The 23,959-nt window shown below is 39.4% G+C and overlaps 2 protein-coding genes across 2 annotated transcripts in view; both read left to right on the top strand.

Moving 5' to 3' along the window:
- The first annotated feature begins 6,437 nt into the window (after window positions 1-6,437).
- Window positions 6,438-10,990, top strand: LOC139217976 (uncharacterized). The gene is made up of 9 exons (XM_070849492.1): window positions 6,438-6,507; window positions 6,619-6,687; window positions 6,891-7,012; window positions 7,147-7,204; window positions 7,339-7,491; window positions 8,499-8,570; window positions 8,674-8,763; window positions 9,268-9,462; window positions 9,747-10,990. Exons 2-9 carry the CDS (start codon window positions 6,627-6,629, stop codon window positions 10,085-10,087), a joined length of 1,092 nt encoding a protein of 363 aa, XP_070705593.1. The 5' UTR covers window positions 6,438-6,507; window positions 6,619-6,626; the 3' UTR covers window positions 10,088-10,990.
- Window positions 10,991-11,514: 524 nt separating this feature from the next.
- LOC139217913 (A-kinase anchor protein 7-like) overlaps window positions 11,515-23,959 on the top strand; it is a 51,454-nt gene continuing 39,009 nt past the window's right edge. Inside the window, exons 1-9 of the mRNA XM_070849414.1 lie at window positions 11,515-12,102; window positions 12,185-12,401; window positions 13,246-13,404; window positions 13,512-13,666; window positions 14,680-14,816; window positions 15,884-16,044; window positions 18,870-18,982; window positions 19,701-19,747; window positions 21,042-21,142. Of these exons, the coding sequence (XP_070705515.1) occupies window positions 11,926-12,102; window positions 12,185-12,401; window positions 13,246-13,404; window positions 13,512-13,666; window positions 14,680-14,816; window positions 15,884-16,044; window positions 18,870-18,982; window positions 19,701-19,747; window positions 21,042-21,142 (1,267 nt within the window). The 5' untranslated portion in view covers window positions 11,515-11,925. The remainder of the gene's footprint in view (window positions 12,103-12,184; window positions 12,402-13,245; window positions 13,405-13,511; window positions 13,667-14,679; window positions 14,817-15,883; window positions 16,045-18,869; window positions 18,983-19,700; window positions 19,748-21,041; window positions 21,143-23,959) is intronic.

The raw sequence follows: 23,959 nt of genomic DNA, 5'->3' as shown, positions 1-23,959 counted from the left end.
GTCGGTGGTTGTTTCATGGATGTTTTCTTTCTGCACCAGGGCCAATTTTTGTTGTAAAGAAGAACGGCACCACAGTTTGTTGTAGACATGCTGCTGCAGGTTTGCAGTCTACACCATCCACTGTATCAGACCTCCATCCCCCTCCCTCGCAAGGGACTCTACCCAACCCTCCTTTCATGCTTTAGTCATCCCGCCTGGGCTGCAGCAACATCCCTCCTGGCTCGACTCCCAAAGCACTCTTTAGCCCTTACATCCCAAATTCTCCCCCCAACACACACACACACACACATATAAATCCTGCAGTCCCTTCAGTGGCTCCACAAGGCTGTTTGTATCGAATACAAAACTCTGTTGCTCAAACCTCCAGGCCACAGTCTAGTTGCAAACGTCAGCCTGTGATCTGCATTCTGTCGTTAGCTGCCACTTAGCTTTACTCTCCCTGCGGCAGGCTGGTTATCGCTCCCCCTCCCCTCCCCCCTCCTCCTCCATCTCTCTAAAGGTGGAATAACTTCACACTTCACACTCCAGTCAGATCAGCAGAGTCACTCCCTATTTTCCATCATAACCCAAAAACCTGTCTCTTCAATAAATATATCACATCACCTCTGACTTCCATCGCCTTTTTATATATATATATATATATATTTACTTTTCCCCTCGTATTCCTCTCTGCCTTGTATGATGGGACTGTGTTCGGGGTGGTTTATTTGCAAAGGAGAGAAAACTGCACTGACAGGTCAGTCTGAAGTCATTTAACTCTCCATCTTAAAAATGTTCCACTCTGTCCTTTATAGGTGACTTTAATCAAGAGAAAAAACTGTTTCTCTTAACTCATTGTGAGAAAAGGAGTGGGGGAAAGCAAGAGAGAGAGAGAGAGCGAAGGTAATAGGTATGATGAATACTGAACTACAGACTGAACAGTTTGATGTTTCCTGTTACTCCAATCGGGTGCAGAACTAAGTCACTGTCAGCAGGCTTTTACTGTGAAATTTTTCATCACAACTCCAGTGATCTATGTTGCAAATGGAACAAATCTTTTATCTTATGAGATCTCAGTTAAGAAATCAGTTTGTGATCCCTTAATGTTTCCTCTAGTGCCATCATCAGGTCAAACCTTTCATTTCTCCAGTACTTTGGTTTATAATCCGCAAGACTGATGACATTGCCCTCAGCCTCAGCTGCTGTGTATGTTTGGTGCTAGTAAGTAAATGTTTGCACGGCACTATAACATGCTAAAGTGAAATGGTCACAGTGATAACCATTATACCTGATAAAAATTAGGATGTTAGCTCTGTCTTAGTGTGCATGTTAGCATGCTGATGCTAGCGTTTAGCTCAAAGCACACTTTCATTCATTAGTTAGGATCTCAAACAGCCTGTGGTTTGATTTATTCAGATTCAAACCCATTCTATAAACATGGTTAAACATAATTAATAAGTATTGCTGCATTTTGTATTACCCTGTGAATAGATGACAAAAAAATACAGAGTTAGAATGGGCCGCCTCTGTTTTTCTGCTGTTGCCTTATCCCCTTCCCCCTTCAGCCCCAACTCAGTAAGCAAGGGCAGAGGGGGAGGGGGGGCTGTTTAATCAAAAAAAGTGTCACATTAATTCAGACAAATTCAAGCAATCTAGTTTTCTAATAAAGCTGTCATATTTGCATCCGGTGACTTACACTCACCATCGTTTTAGATTAATTCCCGTCACAACCTTTTGATTTATGAATGCATAATAACTGAGGGCAATGTCTGTGACTATGAGCAAGAGTGTGTGTGTGTGTGTGTGTGTGTGTTGTGTGTGTGTGTGTGTGGGTGGGTATGAATGTGTGACTACAAAACCTTGACTTTTAATTTAACATGTTGCTTGAGCTCAGATGAGAGAAAATCACATTTTGCGATAATTGAGCGTGTTAAGAGGGAAAGATCAGACTCCTGGTGTGAAGGAGCGTGAGTTGCATCATTGGGTTAGTGTTTAACAACAGCGTCTCATCTTTCCTTATCTCATTGTCATTTATATCAAAGGACCAAATGCAGAGGAATTTCCTCTTCTGCCCCTGACGTTGTCTTTCTGTATCCATTTCCTGTGTAAAACATCTAAAGATCAACATCAGCTCTTTCCATCATGCATTTTGTCTGTGTGTTATACTGTTGTGTAATATATTTTTTCTTTATTGTTGGCAGCTGTGTCGAAACAATTGCAAGGTAATCTATAATTTACATAACTGTAGAGAATGGCAACGTTATTCATAAAACAAATTTTGATCATCTATTGGGTTTCATTGCAGTAGAATTATAATATCTTCTACATGGATTTTATGCAAAAAATGACAGCAAAACAAACACTATGGCAGCCATGTTTTAATACGTGGCCCACTGTATCCTCTATTCCTTTAATTCCTGTTGTTTTACTCCCTCGCAACTCAATTCCACCTCCCTGAAGGACTATTATAAGGTAAACATTTGTCTTCTCCAATTTGTCATCTCAGTTGCTGTTGCCAAAAGACTGGAGCTGTTGCCTGTATTGAAGGCTGTCACAGAAAAACACCCACACCTGTTACACTATTTGCTTATATACTACTGTTTTCACTTCACGGCTGTTGAGTAAAGTAACTCAAGTGCACACAAGGGGCTCCACAATACATATAATCCTGTTATCATGACTCAATCCAAACTAAACAAGAGGCTGATGCTTCTGATCACGCTGTCGGATTCTAAGCTCATCTACAAACATTTCTGCCAGTGTCAATTTGCTTTGTATTCACCTCTCTGTGACGATGGAGCAGGATGAGGATGTAATATCTATAAACAGTGTCAAACTGGATGTTCTCAGAGCTTCGCTTAAAATGAACTAAGATCGTACTTCTGCTGCCTTTGCTCTGTGAGAACTCTTGGTGCTTTATTTGATGTACGTTTTGAGCAGCACCTCACAAAACTTGTTCATTCATGGGTTTTTTTTTTATCATCTTAGAAGTATTTCTAAAAATTCAATGCTTTTATCTCCTTGATTATAGCAACAATGCTTTCACCAAAAATTTTGGTCATTTGATATATTTTCTTTTTATTATATCTTGCACATCTTCAATTCAGTTTATTTCTTGATTGTTATTTGCTGTCTTGCGCGAAGCAATTTGTAACTTGGGTTTGGAAAACCCTCACTAGTGTTATGTTTGCTTCCATCCTGCCTGCCTGATATTCTGTGCTTATGCTTTTATTGTGAAACGGTCTATGAATTAATATTTTCTCACTTACTCAGCATCAAACGTGTTTGATATAATCTTGATAGCCATAACTGAGACCAGCAAGTGAGACTGAAGCATCTGTTTATGTTAACTGTTGGCTCCATCATTAAATCTGCTGATGCACTGCAGAGTTGGCATGATCTGAAAGTTAGGCTGGAGGCCAAATCAACCCCTGAAAAGTCTCTGTTAAGAATCCTGCATTTGCTGAATCAAGCAATTGGACCTCTGATACCTGATTACCATCTTCTGGCTAAAGTTTGCCACTGCTTGTAAAAATAGTGAAGACCACTGAATCAACAGTTATGAGGGGTGCCAGCTGCTTGTGATGGGGCACCAGCAAACATAAAGTCACACTTTTCACCATTTGTGTGTGATAGAGTGCATTGCCATGTATTCATTCATTAAAGTCAAAAAGGCTAAACATATTTTACTCAGCTGTGCACACTGCAAATAAATAAAGTAATACTAAAGCTGTTATCTGTCTGTTGACATAATTGCTGTTTGTGTTCTGCTCAAAGTTGCCACTGAAGAGGCTTCAAAGGACTTATCTAATATCAAAACCGTCTCAGCTGCTCCTCTTAAGCTGTTGAAGGAGTAGTCACACATTTTCACTGTCTCCAGCAGACTTTACACGCCATTACACAGGGAGCGCAGTGGTACACAGTCAGATCTGCACAAAACTGTCTTTTATTCCACCATCATAGGTGAAGGAGACTAAGCAGAGCCACCGGGAGCTGTCTGGCCCCCCGCAGAAAGGCACACGGCAGTCTGACACAGGAGAGAAAAACACTTCACCCACTGTCAGTGTCTGCCAACGGGGCTCCGAGACAAGACTCAGCTTCCAACACCTGTAGTCAAATGGCTAAAAGACATTGGACACGACAGACAAACACAGGCTTTTGGATTCAAGGTCTCTTTACCTCCCTTTATTTTTCAGCTTTCTACACTGAGGCCGCCTGTAAAAGGAGAACATGAGCTTGTCTGGAGGGAGAATTTCATTCAAACACGAACTGAACGACTGTGTTGTTGGTGTGACGCCCTCTGAGAGGCCCAAAAGTCTCTGGTCGGACTGTAGCTGCATTTACAGCAAGGCAATGTGCTCATTAGCCTGTTCCACATACCAGAAACCTTTCCACTGTATTTATCATCAAAATGCAAATGCATAATTTAATCAGTTAACAGTTGCTTTGCAGATTGAGATTAATAATAGAAAATACAAATACAGATAAATAATGTAACATAAAAGCCTATAATAATAAAAGTATTTTTATATGTCAAGATAAGACTTTGAATTTAAAGTAAATTGATAAGCTTCCCTGCAGTATTTAAAGTAGCTCCACATTTACCATTTTAAACATTAAAGTGATGAACAAATGAATGCATCAATAATTATAATCCAACAAAATAATATATATATATTTTATTCTGAAATAGGCCAAAACATGTACTCTTACTTTTGGTACTTCAAATATATTTTGATGCCAACACTGTTGTATGTCACCTAAAACATTTTTAATGTATGATTTTTACTTCTAATTTCTACACTGTAGTACTACTGTCTTTACTTAAATAAAAGATCTGAATACCACGCATATATAAAGTAAGGCCAGTATAATTAAGTGTTGACTCTGGCCTAGGTGGCCAAAAAATGTTGCTTTTATTTTGTTTTTTTATTTAAACCATAATGATGTTGTACATAACAGCTGCTGGAGTTTAGCTGAGTGTCAGTAATAACCAATCACGTCCTCTCGTCCTGTTTAAACCTCTAAAAGCATAAAGTTTAATGAGCCAAGAGCAGAGTTCAGGCCAACCCTTGAGGAAACTGTCCTTCCTCTGTCCTCTGATTTTTATTTCAGGTAACATCTTGGAAACTGAGGACTGCAGGACTCCTGTGACATCCAAAATATTGATACACCCATGTAGAACAGAGAAGATCATTTTACAAAATGTCAACAAATATGTAACCAAAGAGCACATGACACTGAATAATTTCAGTTCATGAAGACGTTGGAGTGTGGTAATAAAAGCTGTACGGTGCTGCTCTCTGCTGGCTTTACTATACATGAGAACAGGGTCTGTGCTCTATCACGCAGGCTGTGATAGTGGAACACGATGCCACCGTTCAGCTGTGACGGACGGCTGGAAGAATTCATAATGAAAAAGCACAATGAGCAGCAGCCTGGAGGTCAAAACGATTGAACTGAACCAATGAGGAAAAACCTGGTCAGTGCTGGCAGACACCAGCCTATAAAAACTATAAAACTATGGCGTGATTTGAGTGGTGGAATGCAACTAAGTACATTTGAACAAGTACTGTACAAAATTAAGGTACTTTTGCTTGAGTACATTGAGGGAAAAGTTGTACTTTTTACTCTACTACAATTATTTGGCACCTTTAATCACTTGTTACTTTATAATTTCGATTTTTTCATGAAAATATACAAGTAGAGCTGAAACAACTGATTTTCATTATTCTATCTTTATTTAAAATAATTTCGATTTCGATTCAATTCTCAGTATTTTCAGAATTCAAACAAAATCAGTCAGTTAATGGAGAAAATAATGAGCAGATTAATAGCTTCATCTCACCAACTGCAACATATAAAATACCGTATAACACTAAAACAGTCACAATGGTCATTTTTTGTCATTTTTCTGCATTGATTACTTCTACTTTTAACACTTTAGGTTTACTTTTCTGGTTATACCTTTACCTATGTAACATTTTTCAGTGCAGGCATTTTAATTGTATTAATAAAATCAATGAAAATTAATAGTATTTTTTCCAATGTGGTTTGAGAACTAGTTGAGTAAAGGGTCTGTAGACTTCCTCCACCTCTATGTGACTGCGAGTTGCTGAGTAAATGTACAGTACAGTCCCTAAGTTTGACATAAAGGAGAACCATTATAGCTTAAACTGTATTTTTATCAGGTTTTTATCATTTATCCTCATGTCTCATGTTAAAACTGCTAAAAACTTACTTTAACATGCATTTAATGATTAAGAGTATACCTCTCTTTTATTCCTCTAGCTGCAGCCTGTGTGAGTGGGGCGGGATTTGTCAGTCACTCTGCTCCAGCGACCAATCATCGTTTGAAGCGTCATTGACGTCACAATGTGCGGAAATAACCCTTATCTTTAAGTTTCACTTTCTGTTAAACGAGACGTCGAGTGAAAACACCGCCTGGTTTAGCGTAATTTACATTAGTGAAATAATTGACGACTCTCCTGACTCTTCACACCAAATCATTCCTGTCAGTCGGCCAAGGTTTGTTTTTTCGCTTTCATCCCACCATCCTCTCTCTCGTGCATGTGCTGTAACTATACAGAGCATGTACATTAAAATCCATCTGAAAATAAATGTCTTCTTTTTCTGCAGGTGAGATCATGTCGTATTTACCAAACGACATCAGTAACATCAGCTCTGAAGTGTCCCGTGTGCTGAGAGGTGAGTGACCACTTTTTAAAAGTAAAGTTTGACCAACCAGTGTAAATATAAACCATTAACATAGTGTGAGAGTTCAGAGCTCAGATGACTGCTGGGACACCCTGATGCAGGAAGCATGAAATGAACATGAAATGCGGTAAAGTGAATCTATCCTGGGTCTTGCTGTGTCATTACATGACACATTGTATCACATGTTCTTTCAGAGGCACAGCTCCACACTGACTTGGACCTCCGCTCTCTGACTCGGCAAGACCTGAACGAGCTGTTTCCTGGACCTAAAAGGCTCCAACTGAGAAAGACCATCTTTGATAAAATACACAAACAGGTGAGCAAACTAGCTGAAACGTGCAGGTCTGATTTTAGAGAGTTTTAAGGGTTGTGAATGGAGATGAATGAAACGAATAAATACAGCCAAATGCTCCAGTAGAATTATTCTGTAATATGATATTTTTGTTTCAGAAGCAAATTGATGTGCACATGAGAGAACTGAAAGATTTCATCCATGAATCATCCAGAGGTATGTGCAGCTTTCTAGCAGCTACTTTCTCTTTCCCTTTTGACAGCCTCCTTGGCTTGTGTTTCAACATAATAAGCGTGTGTTCTATTATTGTCTTTGTCCCAACACACACAACCCGGATTTTCTCCCTCCAGCTGCTCTAACTAACAACGGGGTCTTGGCTGATAACCTCTACATCCTGAGGGACATGAAGACCCAGATGAATCATATCCACAGTTTCCTTGATACTCACATTGATCATCTGGAACAATTAAGCAAAAACCAGCCAGAGCAGAAATCCGACAAAGGTTATTATGCAGTTTTTGTTTTATTCCAAAATCATTACATCTTAAGTGAATAAGAAATCTCATCATTTGAAGCCAGGGGGAAGAACTACAGTGAAGGGATTTAGGTGTTTAAATCTCTTAATCACAGTACAGCGAGTGCACAAGCTGCCTTTCAGTATCTTTATCTGGACCTTTATTCATATTGTTTATGAATACAAAATAAAATAGAGAGATCAAACCTGAGCATGAACACACATATCACATAACACATATCTGTAATTGAATATAATAAAACAGAATGATAAAGTTAGGTCCACTTACTAGCTTTTTTTGTCCCCAGAGCTTTTGACCGTATCTCACTGCCTTACTCAGCGAACGTAACCCGCTAAAGTGTCACATCAAAACCGATCACTGTGAGAACTTTGAGCTGCCGAGCTCTCACCACAGACCGTCACCAAGCACCTGCCATCATGTGGCCGAGGTCCTGTGCTTTGCTGAAGAAGGCTGTCGGAAACAGTCAAAAGCCCTGGAAAAAGGGAGACAGTGAACCTTGAGTTTATAAAATGTTGTCTCAGACTGTGGCCTCCTGGTTGCAGAGTAAACATCTCTCCACCGTGTACCAGTTTACGATAAGATAAACTTTATTAATCCTGCATCGGGGGAAATGCACTTGTCATAGCAGCTCAAAAGTAAGATGAGTACAAGTAAATAATAAAATATAAAAAAAATATTAAACACATTAATGATATAAATACTCTAGGAACATAAATACAATCTCCATATATACAGATATAAGATAAATAAATTGCGCATGATGAATATGAATAACTAACATGGGGGGTGGATTAATTACGTAGCGATATTTCCATAAATATGTAAATAAATATATATAATATATAAAGTGGTTATAGTGATAAAGTGGCTTCTTTATTCAGGCATATCCTACATACAGTACAGGTGTTAGGATAACCATTGGGATAACAGTTAGGATATGCCATTGTACCCAACAGAATTTTTGTCTGATACAGATAAGTCAGATACAAGTGGTCAAGGAGTGGCCAATACTGTCCAAACTGGGGTCCATCCACAAAGATCTCAAAGTAACGTTCTTCCTCTTTGCACTTTCACATTCTCTTTGAGATTTCATAATAATTCAAAATGAAGGTCTCTTTAAGTGCGTTTGTACCATTTTTTTTGCAACAGACTCATTTTCTGGTGCGGGTACCTCCTACATGGGTCATCAGCTGGTGAACAATAGTGGCCCAACTGTTCCCCTTCCACCCAGAGAGCAAAGTAAGTCTAACCTTCTTCAAACTTCTACGACATGTTCAAAGAGAAATGTTGGAGTAAAGCCTGCCATTGAGGGTGAATGCTGTTTTTCGCAGTTGCAGATTCCTTCACTATCCTGCGTATGACAGTTTGATGCTTAACGGTTAAAAGTTTCTCCAGGAGCGTCTGAGATGCGTCAGCTCTGCAGGCTAATGTGTCAGTGCAGCATCCTAAAGAGAGAATGGCTAACTAATAACCTTCCTTATAGAAATATTGTACTCATATCTATTTCAGTGTGATGATCGTGGGCCTTATGAGACAGATTAAATTAGTTTCAGCTGTGAGTGAGTTTAAGTGTGTCAATGGACTGGCACAATGAACCTGGCTGCAGACGGAGTTTGTAAAAGTATTTTTTTTTTCTGGATTTTTAAGGAAGTTTTCATTTTATATTTTTATTCTACTGTTAGGGTTCACTCAGTCTTTATAAATGTGTAAATCTGTGTCGAACAATAATTTGTCTTTCTGTAGCCATAGTGACGTACCAGACAGCTGTCAAAGGTAAAACCTTCGGTGCTGAACGACAGCTGATGGAAAAAGTGATCAGTTTTGATCAGGATATGGTTCGGTTTGAAGACAGTGACAACGGCCAGATCCTCATTGTCTTCTGCCCCATCAGCTCACGTGTTATATCAGATGTTGAGGCGGCCATGCAGGATGTTAAAGGTAGGAGACAGACTTTTCAGCCTGTTGATATGAAAGTGAAAACTCCACATAATGTGTTGTGTGAGCTTGGAATTACAAAGTTCTGTCTGACTCATACAATTGAATTTATCAATATATCGATGCACTGGTAAGACAGAATCTTTTGGTATTTCTGAATTAAATAAATGTAAACCATTTGCAATCAGAATTTTACTCCAGACTTAAACTGTACAAGTTTTAGTTTTAAGCTGCAATTTTCCATCCTCACTATCTCATACTTCCTCCTGTGTTTTTGGTGTCCACAGATGATAAACCTGTCATTCTGGTATTGATGCACCACTCACGACAGCCCACGAATGTAAAAATATTGTGGCAGCACCCTAAAGTTGTGTTGCTTGTCAGCGTCTTCTACCATGATACAATAAGTGGATTACTCAGATGCGAAGAAAATAATGATGCTGTCTTTAAGATACAAAAAAAATTACGGGAGTACAGCCCTCTGAGAAGTCAAGATACCAGTGGAAATGCCTCGGGTGTGAGTTCTACAGTTGGTTGTACTATTACTACTTCTAATGCAAGTGGAGGTGACAACAGGATTTCCAAAACTGGCAGCAGGCACAATTATTTCAATTGGTCTTGGAGGTAGAGTTGGCAGAGCTGGTGATGGTCTTGATGGTATTATCTCAGTCCACACCACAACTAAAATGATATGTACTGGATTGCTCCAACAGCATAAAGCAGCAAAACTAATGGATTTAGAGTATTTACGGATGAAAGAAAACATGATTTTGTCCTCCTTGTAAAAATTAGATCAGCTACTTGTAGTGGCATAATGATGTCACTATCAATGGTAACTGTGTTAAATAAGCTAAACATGGAGCTCTCTACACATGTCCAATTATTAAATATCTAAAGCTACATCATGTAACTTGTGTCAGACTTTTTAAATAAAATTAAAAAAATGTTTAATTGAGCATTTTAGGTGTGACTGGCCCTCAGACTTTATGAAGAGTGTTGGTTTAAAGTAAGTTCTGATATAACCTTCTAATAATAAGACAATTCCTATAGTCAAATGTCCAGTGTTTAGTTTTCTAGTTGCCACAAACACATCAAGTCAACTGTGATGTGGATTTATCATTTGTGTTGAAAACAAGGAAAGAAGAAATAAGAAGGAAAGCCTCTGTTTTTGTGTACACACAGCTTCGACTTCTTTGCTGTTGTATGTTGTATTTTTTGTTTTGTTGCTAGTGAGCCCAATATTTACGATTTCTTAGCTTCTGGATATATTGTATTGTGCTCTGTATATATACAACTTGAATCTACAATAAGTGATTAAAGAGTGCAAAGGCCACAAAGCTCTGTAAGTAGCCAAAGGATGAGCTTTTGTCTTGGACACACACCAAACAATTCATACACAAATAAAGATTAAAAATAATGATTTGATCTAAAGCATGAATGTGCATTTTTGCTGTAACTTGTTGCACAAAGCTTGTCAGGTGTGATGACTAATATATCTAATACTTTCAATAAAGTGCTGGTATTGGTGTAATCATCGTGTCTGTGGTCCTTTTTTTTCTTATTCTTTTGAAATATATACATTTTTGGAGAAAAAATATCAGAAATATGAACCACTTTGATTCCATCATGAATTTCTCTATAATATTGAACACTAGTGATTAAAGCTTACAAGATTTAAAAATCAGGTGGACTAGGCACAGACCCCTTCACCACACATCATGTGTATCTTATGTCTAAACACTTTTATACACATAGTAGCCTGTAGACCAAAATATATAAGAACAATTCATTATTAAGTCAGAGAATGTTGTTCTGTATGTTTGGCTGCAAAGAACAGCAATGCTAGTTGTTTAACAGACAGCATTTCATATGCAGTAGTAATTTGTGTAAATGAAATTGAAGTCCAACTTAGTGGGTTCAAGTAAATAGACACATTTACTGAAGCTCAATTGAATTCTTAAAATTAATAACTTTCAATATGTCAAACCGTCGGTGCTTTTATTCTGGAAAACCAGGACGGAAGTTCGTCATTGTTTACAAACAGAAGCTGCTTCCTGTCGGCATCCAAGGTGAACGCGTGCTGTGGATCTAAACAATATTTCCCTTAATTTGTTTGCAATTTTTTTCAGTTAAAGACGGACGCCGTCGAGCTTTTTGCATCAACCTCATAATGTCACGATATAAAAATGATATTATGTATTATTTTTGCTAACTAGCTGCACAACTCGAGACAGTTAGCTTTAGCTTGCTAACAGTTAGCTAGCTCAACAGATGTTTGATTCATTTCAACAGGTGTTAACTTCAGGGAGGCAAAGTCTGTCTCATCGGTAACTGTCCCGGACACAGTTGTAGGCTAATATCCCCCCCTCGTTTCGGCTATGTTAGCTATCGTTGGCTCTAACGTCTTAGCTACTAGCCTGCTGATAACGTCAGGCAGCTAAAGTTTGGGACACTTGGTTGTGTGTAATGCAGCTCGGCCGCGTCTTGCGGACCCCAATCAGACTGACGTGTTCAAAAGTTGTTGGTGTGCAGAGACTTTTTGCTGTCACTGAACTATCAGTAGGGAGGCTGCGTCCCATATCGACCAGTAGCTGCCATTACGTCTGCACGATCAAGCCATCTGCACACCGGTTCCAACTCAAGGTAATGACAAAAAAGTCTCGAAAAGAAAGAAAAACTCCCAAGTATGGTTGTGAGCTGAGTGTGTCGTTTCTCTGTGTTATAGGTTCAGTCCTGCCTGTATCAGACAACAGTGTGCGATATGCAGGCAGCCAGTGTCTCATATGGAAAAGAGATCACTGCCTCAGGTGATGAGGAGGAGGAGGAGGAGGGAGGTGAAGATGAGGAGTTGAGGAAGACGTTGACGACTCCAGATGCGCTGCATGCACTCAGCATGGAGGTGCAGCAAGGTGAGACTGGCGCTGGAGCCTCAGCAGTGTCAGGTGAGGACAACATCCAGAGATGCTGACAGGGTTTAACAAAATTTAATTCAGCACCTTTGACTTTGACTTAATCGAAAAAGCACAGGGACATCTGGTGGTTTGCAAAACTTACAGCAGCACTTCAGAACTCGTTCAGAAGCGCTGTAACACCTCTCTGAGTTCAGTAGTTTTAGTCTCATGTATGTGCAATACATGCAAAGTCCAAGTCCAGTCTTATGTGGAAGTGCTGCATTAAATTTAAACGCTAATGTGCAACATGTTACAGAAGAAAAAAGAATAACTGCATTGTCTTACATATGAAGTCAACATATACATATTTTTATTGATACCAAATGTTAATGCACCTTATTGGTGTCGTCTAGACACAGTGCCAGTGTGGACATTTCATGAGTCACAATATTCATTACATTACATGATTACATTTATTATATGATTGCTTGTTTTCAGTTGGAAATCTTCCCATACTTATGATTGTGTCATTTTAGTTTAAATCCCCATATTTCCCATATCAGTTATTCTCCTCACATCATATCCTACTTATATCTGATACATAGTTTAGATGCAAAACCTTTAAAACACCTTCTGAAGGACTTTTGAAACTTCATACATCATCAGTGACGTGGTATTCATCATTTGACACAGGCTCAGACAAAATGCATTGAAACTGTGCACTTGACAGGAGTAAAACAAGCTTTGAAGTTTTGTTATCATTCGTCCATCTCCAGTTTACACAATTTTAAAACTCTAGTACGACACATTCTCATAAAGAAGTGTTACTACATGATCTGCCACACTGTTTCAGTATCATCATCATCATTCATTGTTGTATTTTTTGCCTTACCAGCTCCAGCAGGGTCGAGTGAAAAGAAGGCAAAGAGGAAGATGAGGAGGGAGAAGAGGAAATTGATGAAGAAAAAACTTAAGTCAGCTGATGCTTCGGACAATTTAATGTCAGAACTTCCATTTTCTCTGACCAGCCCTACCACATTTAAAGAGCTAGGATGTGTGTACATTCTTGATATTCATTTTAATGATTAATAATGTTACACCTCCATGATGGTAGGATTTTTTTTTATTTTTATGTAAAGCGTGCTTGCCCTTCCTCTCTAGTCTCCAGCTCAGAGTCAACAGCGAAGAAGAGAAAGAGGAAGAGAGGAGACAGTGGCGGGCGAGTGGACAGTGAAGAGGATGCAGAGAAGAAGAAAAAAAAGAAAGAGAGCCAGCGACCCAACTACTTTGTCTCCATCCCCATCACTAACAAACAGGTAAGGAATAGTTGTACTGTTCTCTTACTTGTGCACTTAAAGGATCATTCTGGAGTTTGTGCACATTGTAGCCTTTTTATTAAAAAAATGCAGACACATCTCTATCAAAATTTTTGCCCTTGCAGTAATTTTCACTCTATCAAATTTATAACTTCATCTAATGCGTTGCTACCAAATTCACTATAATTTTCACAACATTCATGTTTGCTTCTTTGCACTTCAACCAACTGCTCAGAAGTCTCTCCAAAGCAATCTGTGCAACAATATTTGCATCATGATGGGTTTTCTCAAGCACATCTCAAGTCTTTGCAAGTTAATTTCCACACTTAATTATAATAAATAGAAATTATTAGCAGCATGGAAGGTCTAAAAGTCTATAACAAGAATATGCTTTAGGCAGTAGTTGCCATCAGTAACAAGTGGTAAAGATTTGTACAAAATTAGCTAAAATATGTATATATTTTTTGTCTTGTGATCCTTCAAGACAAAAAAGGGGAGTATAATTCCTATTGTTTTTATTTATGCTACAGTGAAAGTGTACTGCTGACTTTCTGTTACCAGTAAATCCTTGTTTTAGCTGCTACCACTTTCTTGTGGGATGCAGAAACAAACTGTAGACAAGACAAGAGAACCTGTTTCAGAAACTGGTTGAATTCTCCTTTTGTGGAGAAGACTTTAATCCACTCTCTCCACATTATTGATGGATATAGTGTGTCAAGCTATAATGAGAGAAAAAAAACAAAACATTCACAATTTGATTTCCCGACGACACTGAATGACAGTGAAATCTTAATACTTAGTGACCGAAATGCTCCTCTGAATGGACATTGATTTACCCTGCGGTCATCATCTATTGACGCCTCATCTGTGCAGCTGAACTCCCCTGCTCATCCATACCAAGCTCGTTCTCGAAAAGAAAGGAGTGATGGTGAAGGACGAGAGAGAACAAGCAGTCACTGTATGTGACAGCAATCTGCCTCATTGTAACTGACTGGTGATTTGTCCAATGACAGATCAGTTCAGCTGTGACCGAGGTCCAAGAGGCTGTGCTTCAGCAGGAGCCCCGATTGGCTAAAGCCATGATCGCTGTCCCAACTCTCCACATCACGCTATTAGTCACTCATCTCGCCAATCAGGAGCAACTTGACCTGTGAGTGGATGCACGTGCCCACATTTTACACCCACATACGAACGAAGGCAGCACACACAGTATATTGATGCACAAGTTGGTCCCTTATTGGCTCAGTGATGTTCACACACACTATCACTCCCCTGAAATGTCAAACATTTTTACAGCAGAGATTTTGACTTATGATGGCAGCAAAATCACGTGTCAGCCGGACAGTTCAAAAGTTCAAATATTCAAAATGTATTCCAATACTGGTGCTGGTGTGTCAATAAAAGTGACAGAGGAAGACCATATATATATTGTAATAATGATTTATCCCTCCCCTAATGTACAGACAGTCATCCATGTCAATGCAGGTGAATACTGATCAGTTTTTTGGCACACATGCACACACACAGACTTTGCAGTGACCCACAGTAATGTCTAATCTGCAATTTAAGACAGAATAAACTCAAATCTCTCTTTTGTCCTGGTTTCTCCATTTTCATTATTGCTAGAATTTATAATATAAACACACGACACTAAAGCTCAAACTCTGAACTTCAATCAAACAGAGTACCTCTCAAATTAGTTTACTGCAACAATCATCTTTTCTCAATCCCATTCAGCGTCTGTGATGCTGCACGTCATCACGACATCAGATAGTCAAAGTGAACAAAACAAAGTGTTGCTGGTGGTTGTTGCAGTAGTGAATGTTCAGACTAAAGTTTGAAGACAGGAATGCAGATGCTGTGATTTTAATTACCAGCATCTCAGGTTAGAGGCTGCTTCTGTCTTATCATTTCCTCTCAGGACTTCCAGAAAAACGGGTTGATAGATTGGTAAATATTTTGGATTTAGATTCCAATAGATGAAACAGTTCCCCTATATTGAATATGTTGTTCAAACAAGTGAAAGCAATGCAGCTGTGGGACGTGCAGCCATATTATGTGATGATCCTTAATCTACATCAAGCAGAAGATTGTGTCATTGGTAATCACTAGATTCTCTCGTTATGTAATATGAGAGGGAGGGAGAGAGAGGATTAAGTTGTGAATTGGCGCTCGTGTCGGTGTGCTGTGCATATTCATGTGTGTATTTTCTTTCAGGGCGGCGGCCGTCCTGGCTCAGGTTGCGCCGTCATTGGCTGAGCTGCTGGGTGGGCGGGATCTAGTGCTGCCCTTCTCTGGGATCTGTCATTTCAGGAAGGAGGTGGTGTTTGTTGGGCTGGCCCCCGGACTACACAGACACACTCTGGACAGTCTGGCAGGTCAGTGACAAACCTTAAGCTTTTCACATTGTCATTTTTTCCTTCTTTCTTCTTTCAGCCTCATCAACACTGATGTCCACCTGCCACTGTAAATATTGAATTTCATTTTTGTTTTCTCATTGCTTCTCGTACTGTGTTCACTAAGGGATTCATTTCATTAGAGGATGTTAATGTGATACAGTAGCTTCTCTTTTGTGTCCCTGTGGACGGACATCTGAACTTGGGGTCAGCTGAGGAGCCCTGCAGCTGATTGGAGGATTTTGTCTTTGTTGAGGACACTTCAACAGAGTGGGTGCTTGCTGTCATGAGGGCTTTGCAATGGAAGGTCACAGATTAGACAGCATTAGGAGATCGTAGGGTATATTCGGGGGGTTGTTATTGGAAAGATGACTAGGCTAAATCTCAGTCATAGGTGGCCTAAGCCTGACTTTTACCCCGTAATAAACTTAAGGGGTAAACAGTAGAGTTCCATAAATAAATATATGTCAACTAGTTCTGCTCACGCCACTGTAAAACGTGCTGAAAGTTGGGTGAGTGTTTATATGCGAGCCCAGTCTTTTTTTATTTATTTTTTTACCTGCCATTGAACCCTGGCCATTTTCACTGATTTAATATTCAGTGCAGTCTCTCTCTCAAACCTTTGTTAGTGGAGTTGGTCAAAAATAAATGTTAGATAGCATCTCAGAGCTGGGTTATAGAAGCATATTATTTGTATTTACATTGGGCAGCCTAGGACACACTCACAGCTTGGGATGGCCAAAAAGGGGGCTAAATGGCTCGCAAAGTACTGTGCTGTCTCTGCTATCAGCCACAGCCGCCATATGTGGCTGAGATGCTGCTGCTTATACCTCTGAGAAATGAGTGCTTTGTTTTGTAATGAGAAGACTTATGCCGCTGGTCCATGATTTCACAAGTGTACTCTACTGCACCGTACCATTTTCCTCCATACGGACATGAATAAATTGTTAAAATATGTGTTTGGATCTGCACACTGTTTTCATACAGGCATCTGGGTTTGTGCATGTGACGTGTCTTCATTTGCCTTTTTCATCTGTGTACTGAGGGGGTTGTATGCAGAAGCATTTGTGTGTATGTTTTTGTGTTGTGCCTTTGGCAACAACATTAAGCCAAGATGTCTAAGAGGATTCTCGCTCCATTGCTCTTGCAACACCAACACACACACACACATGCGCAATGTAAATGAGCTCATGTCTGCTATAGTCCATTTTCAAAAAATTGCAGTGATCTCCAGAACTCCAGATCTTTGTGTGCACTCACACAATTGGAAATAAGGAATTAATGTGTGTGTTTTCCACAAGGTGCTGATTCTTAGGGTCTAGTTCTGGAGGAGTTGCTGGTTTTCATAGATGTACATATGTTTTTTTTTGCGAACATACGGTATTGGAGCAGCATATTTGGAATCTGCTTTAGTGTGGATTTTCTATCTGCTTAGTGTGGCATATTAGAGCTGGTCAAGCTGAGGAAATCTCCAAAAGCCATTTCATCTTGGGGCTTGATATAAATGGAAAATGCAATAAATTAATATTTTAGAGTGAGCGACAAGGGCCCAGGTTCTACATAATGACCTCGGCTATCAGATAAGATTTTTTTATCCGTTGGAATTGCAATAGATGAGGAGGCAGTGGTGATATTTTCATATCAAATGACCATGTAGTATAGTAAAACAGCAAAAACTCAGCAATACCTCTGTATAGTGTTGACACCTACATGACCCCTTAAACAGACAGCAGGACTATATTTGTCTAACACCCTAAATGTTAGATTGTGCGAGCCAAGTTCTTGCTCTCTTCATAAACTAGATGAAACACTCATTGGCATATATGCTTCAAACCAGCAAATAAGTTATGAAAGCATTACAATGAATATAAGGTCCATATACTTCTGTATGAAATAACTTTTATTTGTGAGACATTACCCCACAGTATGCCATTATCTCTTCCTACATAGTTGTATATTTTATCAAATTTATTTTCCTATTGTTCTTAAACAGTGTTATAAGTGTTACTTTGTATTATTAGATTTGTTAAAAATAAAGGACAATTGTGGCTTTGGACTAAAGCATATAAAGAATGTTAGAGTTAATAAAGAATAATAGAGTATAGACATTCATGGCTCAATATTGGTGCCAAAACCAAACTGCTGGAGTCAAGACAAAATCTACTTACAGGAGAGGACTTGAGTTCCTTGTAAGGCCTTGCAAGTGGACCATTTATACGAGTTTTATTTATATCTCTGACATGAAAAGTGAAACAGCAACAACAGAAGATTACAAATAGAAAGTCCATATCGTTACTGTCGGAAAAGTGAAATAAGGATAAGGCAGGAAGCCACTCTCCTGTCCTCTCGTCTGCACCCTGCACCACCGTTATTGATTATATACTAATCTTTCTCTCCCTGTAGAGTTCATCTTCTAAAAATACCTCTGTGGTTTCCCTCTAAACTTCATCAGTTGGCGCGGGTGCGTGTCCTTGCTGGTTTTCTATGTGTTCATGCCTTTGTTTATGTGTGCGTGGTCACGGTTCCCTAGTAAAAAGCTTTAGTCCATCTTTTGGCACAGTATTTCTGCCATCTGTGTCTGCACTATTTGTGTCATCCGTCATGGCTTGTACAAACATCCATTTGGGGATTTGAGAGGTTTCATTTAGGAGGTGGATGTACAGCGTACACATGACCTCTGTCACATCTCTCCTTTCTGTATATGGCAGCATTGTCAGCCGACAGCTTTCCTCATTGGCCTTACATGGAAAATGGTGGCTTATAACATGTTTGGTGTTTTTAAAAGTTTATGTGTGTGTGTGTTGCAGAGTTGTTACGGAGCCGTTTTGTAGAGCAGGGCCTTCTGCATGAAGACGGCCGTGGGTTTGAACCTCACCTCACCATAATGAAGCTGTCCAAAGCTTCGAAGCTACGATCCCAGGTATAAGCACATGGATTTGCACACAGACACACACATTCTAGGTATATGTATATACGCAGTGTGTAGCGATGTTCAGTCTATTAATATACCATGTATGTTAGCCAGTATTGACGTTAAGAACATGATTATTAGTCAACATACCTTTTACTGCCAATATTTGACTGTATTGATAATTGTGGCGTAAATGTTGAGCTATTTTTCTAAAAACAGTTACATGTCCTAAACATAGGTTTGTCTTTCTACTGTAAGGGAAATTCGCTAATCGACTAACCTACAGTTCTTCTTCTTACACGTGAAAATAATTAATTGATTTTCTATTTAAAAGACCAAGCAAGTGGTGATTAAAAATGTTCAACAGTTCAACAAATCATAGTTAATCAACAAAAAGATAAAGTTGCACTGGCACAGCGCGGTTTAGTTTGCTGTGATGGATAATGTCGGCACTGATGCATATGAAATGCATAAAGACATAAATAAGAATGACGAGGACAGAGATGAGCAAGGTTCAGGGTAGGAGAAACAGAGGAAGGTCAGCATCTATCTGTTTTCCTTTGACACCTGATGACTTCTTATCCTGCCTGGCGCCTTCCGGCCACCATTCCTGTCTTACCCCTGTCAGTGTGTCTGAGTGGGATTGTGTGTATGAAGAATGAATGTGCACATCCTAAAGTGTGTGGTAAACATGATGTCAACGGTATTTTTCCTTTGTCTCCCTCAGGGAATAAAGCGTGTGGACCCAGACCTGTACTCCAACTATACAAACAAGTGCGTGCTTTTTATTTTATTTACCAAACAAGCAACCAAGTGCATGATTATTTTTAGGGTAGTGCTCTGCAATAAGTGCAGTAGGACATTGTGTAATGTTTTGTGTCCTTACGACACACTTAGTGTAGATGTAAAGAGGACATTTTTGGCAATACACAGTAACAGGAAAGAAATACTGAACACATACAGTTCTAATTCTTGACAATTCAATGACTCATTGTTTTCTTTTAAAGCTTTGCAGTTTTTAGACAAGGGTGCAATTTGATGTATACTTATACTAATATGGCTAATCTCCATATTAGCCCTTCTTTGTTAATGAAGGTCTTGTTCCAATACAGCTCTTTCTAGACAATCTGTAACACACTCCGCCATGTGTGCTCAACATATTCAATAGTAAGTGCTACACCAAGTGCATGTCTCAAAATCTAAACTCGCTAAGAATTACCCACAAATAAACCCTATATGTGAAAGATGTAAGTCTGCGGATGCAGTGATTCACATACCCTGGCTCTGTCCCAACTAGGAAGGGCATTGAAAGGCTGTAGTCGCAGATCTCTCTATAGTCTTAACAGTTCAAATTGATCCAAACCATCTTATTTCACTGTTTGGCCTTTACTGCCCTCTTGGCACACCGCCTGATACTCTTGAGGTGGAAGGAGGCTGCTCCGCCCTCACTCTCCCTCCGGATGAGTGATATTTTGTCTAACCTGGAGCTTGAAAAATAAAAATCAGATATACACTACAGGGTTTTGAAAAGAAATTTGTTGAAGTGTGGAGATCCCTCCACACAGGTACAGGAATAAACAATGAATAATGTTCCGACCCTCGACACACACACTGGTTTTTGACATTTTAGGCCTGTACATGCTGCTTCTGATTGACCTCTCATAACTCAAATGCCTTCCATTTATCAATTTACCTCACATTGCTACGCGTCTTTTGTTAACTATGGTCTTTCATTGTGTACACATGCATATCATGATTCATTTTCCTCTACAATGTGGAGCACATTTAACATCAGCAGAGGGTGGGGGATGTTGTTTGTGGGGTAGGAATGTTGTTCTTTTTGCACATTTGTGTAAAATGCAATAACAAGAACTAAAAATGAAAGATGAAAACGAACACACTGGCCATGTGTATTGAAACATGGAGCTTAATTTGGATGCCACTTTTAATTTGAGTGATCATTGCTGTGAAGCGTCTGTGACAACTGAAGTTGGCCTTTACTGTCTGCTGGAGGCATCAATACTCTCCTCTCTTTCTCACTTTCACTTTGTCTCACTGAAACGCTCAGGTTTTTTGGAGAGGAGACAGTTGAGCGGGTCGATCTTTGTTCCATGCTGAAAAAGAAGCAACAAGATGGATATTACCACACTGAGACTTCACTACAACTTGGTAAGTACTGCGTTTGTGTATGCTGTGTATATGAGGTCCAGTGTTGAGCCACCAGAGGGCACTTTCTACTCACACACATCACGATGAGTTTCTGATATTAGTTGCTTGTAGCAGCATACTTTGGGAGGAATAAATTACTGCTTTACCAGTGATGTTAAATGAGAGTTATGTCTCCATTCCAGGCTGTTTGTGACTTATCTAAGATTTGTGTGACAAAATAACTTCGGAAAGGTTGCTCATATGGCGAAGATCAGTATAATTACAAAACTGGAAATGCTGCTGGTGTGACTGCGAGGTCAGTTTTTTTTTTTTAAGTATGCTTTGTTTAAAATAACAACAAATAAAACTTAAGGTGCCCAAGCAGCTAAAAGAGAGGCAAACTGACCTCATCAATCACCATGGGGACGCACAAGAGCTCATTTCCATTTTAGACATGTCTGCCCAGTTCTTCCAAAGGCTGGCAGCACTGAATAAAAACAATGCGGTTGAGGTTACAGAAATTGCTTGAAAATGTGAGCAGAGCGTGTTTATTTTCTGATGTGCGCTTCCTGAGGAATAGAGGTGAAACGTGCAGAAGGTGGTTCACCTTTTGTCATTTTGTTGTGGATGTGGTGGATTTATTCTGGTTGTTCTCTGACTGTTGTTGGCAGAAGTACACACTTTCTGGTTGTCTTAGTCTACAGTGGATAACTAAATAGGGGACATGCTCAGTTTAATGGAACTCACTGCACTTTGGTTTAAAATGTGGCACCGATTAGATCAGCATGTTATAAAATGTCATGAACAAATTTTTGTACTGTGCCATCTATGGTGCCATGGCTTGTTATTGAGCAGCTTATGTTACACCGTGCGGCCCTACATGAACCCCAGATGGCACTGTTGAGCACTGTGGGACTTGGGCTGAAGCCAGACAGGCAGTGTTGATGTGCTCCTACTGTGTATCACATGCTGGAGGCTTCTACCAGCATGCCAGGAGCTAACAGAGCATTTAATATGCGCAAGAAAAACTGTCTTTTAGAGAATATTTTAGCAATGTATCAGTTTGATTTGTCCACAGATTAAACTGTTTGTCAGAATCTCATTTTCAGCTTCACTCTTTGTTACACAGTAATGGGAGGCGGCTGTCATCACCTTGTTAAATCAATAATTAAAAAAAAAAATAAGGCATTTCATTTTCTTCAGAAGTTTGGTTGTGGTCTGAATACTTGCCCTTATACAGTACATATTGCTACAAATAAAAAAGTGCAACTATCTTAGCCTATATATCAAAACAGTGAGAGTCTTAGTGTTCCTCCCCTTATTAAACTGTGTGGTTATGTGTCAATATTTATGAGCATTGTTTGTGAACGTCCTTCATCGTCATACGTTTGGCAAATCTATGTGCTGTTTTTAGCTCAGAGAAAGAGCCCAAGCCAGTGGCAACACACGAAGCATCCAGGTTTGTTACGTTTTTGTTAATTAATAAGTGATTCAATGTGTGGTGTGTAAGTGTGTAAATGCAAATGATACACTAAAATTAGAGGATTACTTTACAACTTTGAGTTGGGTGAAAGGCTTGACAAACAGCAATTCTTGTGTGTGTGTTTAGTCTTCATGCTGAAGTGATGCCGGCCAAGTTGCTCATCATGATGCCAGAAGAATGAAATGATTGTCCCGTTAGAGACTCTTTGCTTTGATTATTGATGCCAAGGGCTGCTGCATTGTTTATCTTGTCATAGTTGTTTACCTTTCAAAGACTGCTCATTATTCGCTTCGGTGGCAAGACTCACTTCCAAGACTGACAACAAAACCAAAGTAGTCAGAATTCTTTGAAAGAGATGAACACCATCGACCTGGTGGCCAAGACCATTCAAATAACATCAGATGCTGCCACTCATTAGCTGTTTTTTAATTTAATTTCATTTGTACCATGTATCCATTCTCTCCCACGTCTCTGTTTGGATATGTACCACTTACTTATTTTTAATTCTTATTCATTCTTTATTCACATAAAGGGACAGGACCAACTGTTCCTCCCAAAACTTGTGTGGAGTTTTGTGACTGTTGTAAGCCAAGATCGATCGGTGGTGTGGATGGCAAAGGTGTACATAATGGATAATGTACAGTGAGGCGGTCATTATTGCAAAATGAACTCTGAGGGGTGATTCAAGAGGGTTGTTATAAATTGCAGCTGTCTCCTACATAGAAACAAATGACCGTAGAATGCCGTAACCGACCAATCAGAATCGAGTATTCAACAAAGCCGTGTAATATTGTTTCCAAATGGCAAGTGTCCAGACGAGAGGCTATTATGTCGTTGAAATTCAAAGAGGCATGCAGGGAAAAGACCTGGGTAGGATATAGAGGTTAGAGGGCTCCATGGCTGATTTCAATGGCTGTTCAGTAACAGTTTATAATAAAGTCTGATTAATCTCTGCTGCCATTAAAATAACCTGTAACCTCTAAAATTGCTCACCAGTGGTGTAACATGGTGGACTTAGACTGGAGGCTAAAGAAGTCTCAGAGAGGAGCTTGATTTTGTCTCTTTTTTTGGCAAATGAATTACACTCAAAATGTGACTGAAGGGAGGTAGAGAAAGAAAGTTGTTAACATCATTTTACAAAAAGAGTACAAAAACAGCAATTACACTTTGAAACAACTGAAACGTGAGACCACAGGCTCCACTCTGATATACTGTCAATGTCATTTGATGTCCGCTGACCATGTCCTGACACACTTTTTTTCCTCTTTCCATCTTTCCACATTCTTTGTCTATGGAGTATGCTTAGTTTATTGGATTTCAAGATGGAGTGAAACACTGTGTACGATATTATCGTA

The sequence above is a fragment of the Pempheris klunzingeri genome, chromosome 18 (assembly GCF_042242105.1).
Source record: "Pempheris klunzingeri isolate RE-2024b chromosome 18, fPemKlu1.hap1, whole genome shotgun sequence".
NCBI classification, from domain to species: Eukaryota; Metazoa; Chordata; class Actinopteri; order Acropomatiformes; family Pempheridae; genus Pempheris; species Pempheris klunzingeri.
The sequence above is the reverse complement of the archived record's forward strand: the minus strand, read 5'-3'. Positions and strand labels throughout refer to the sequence as shown.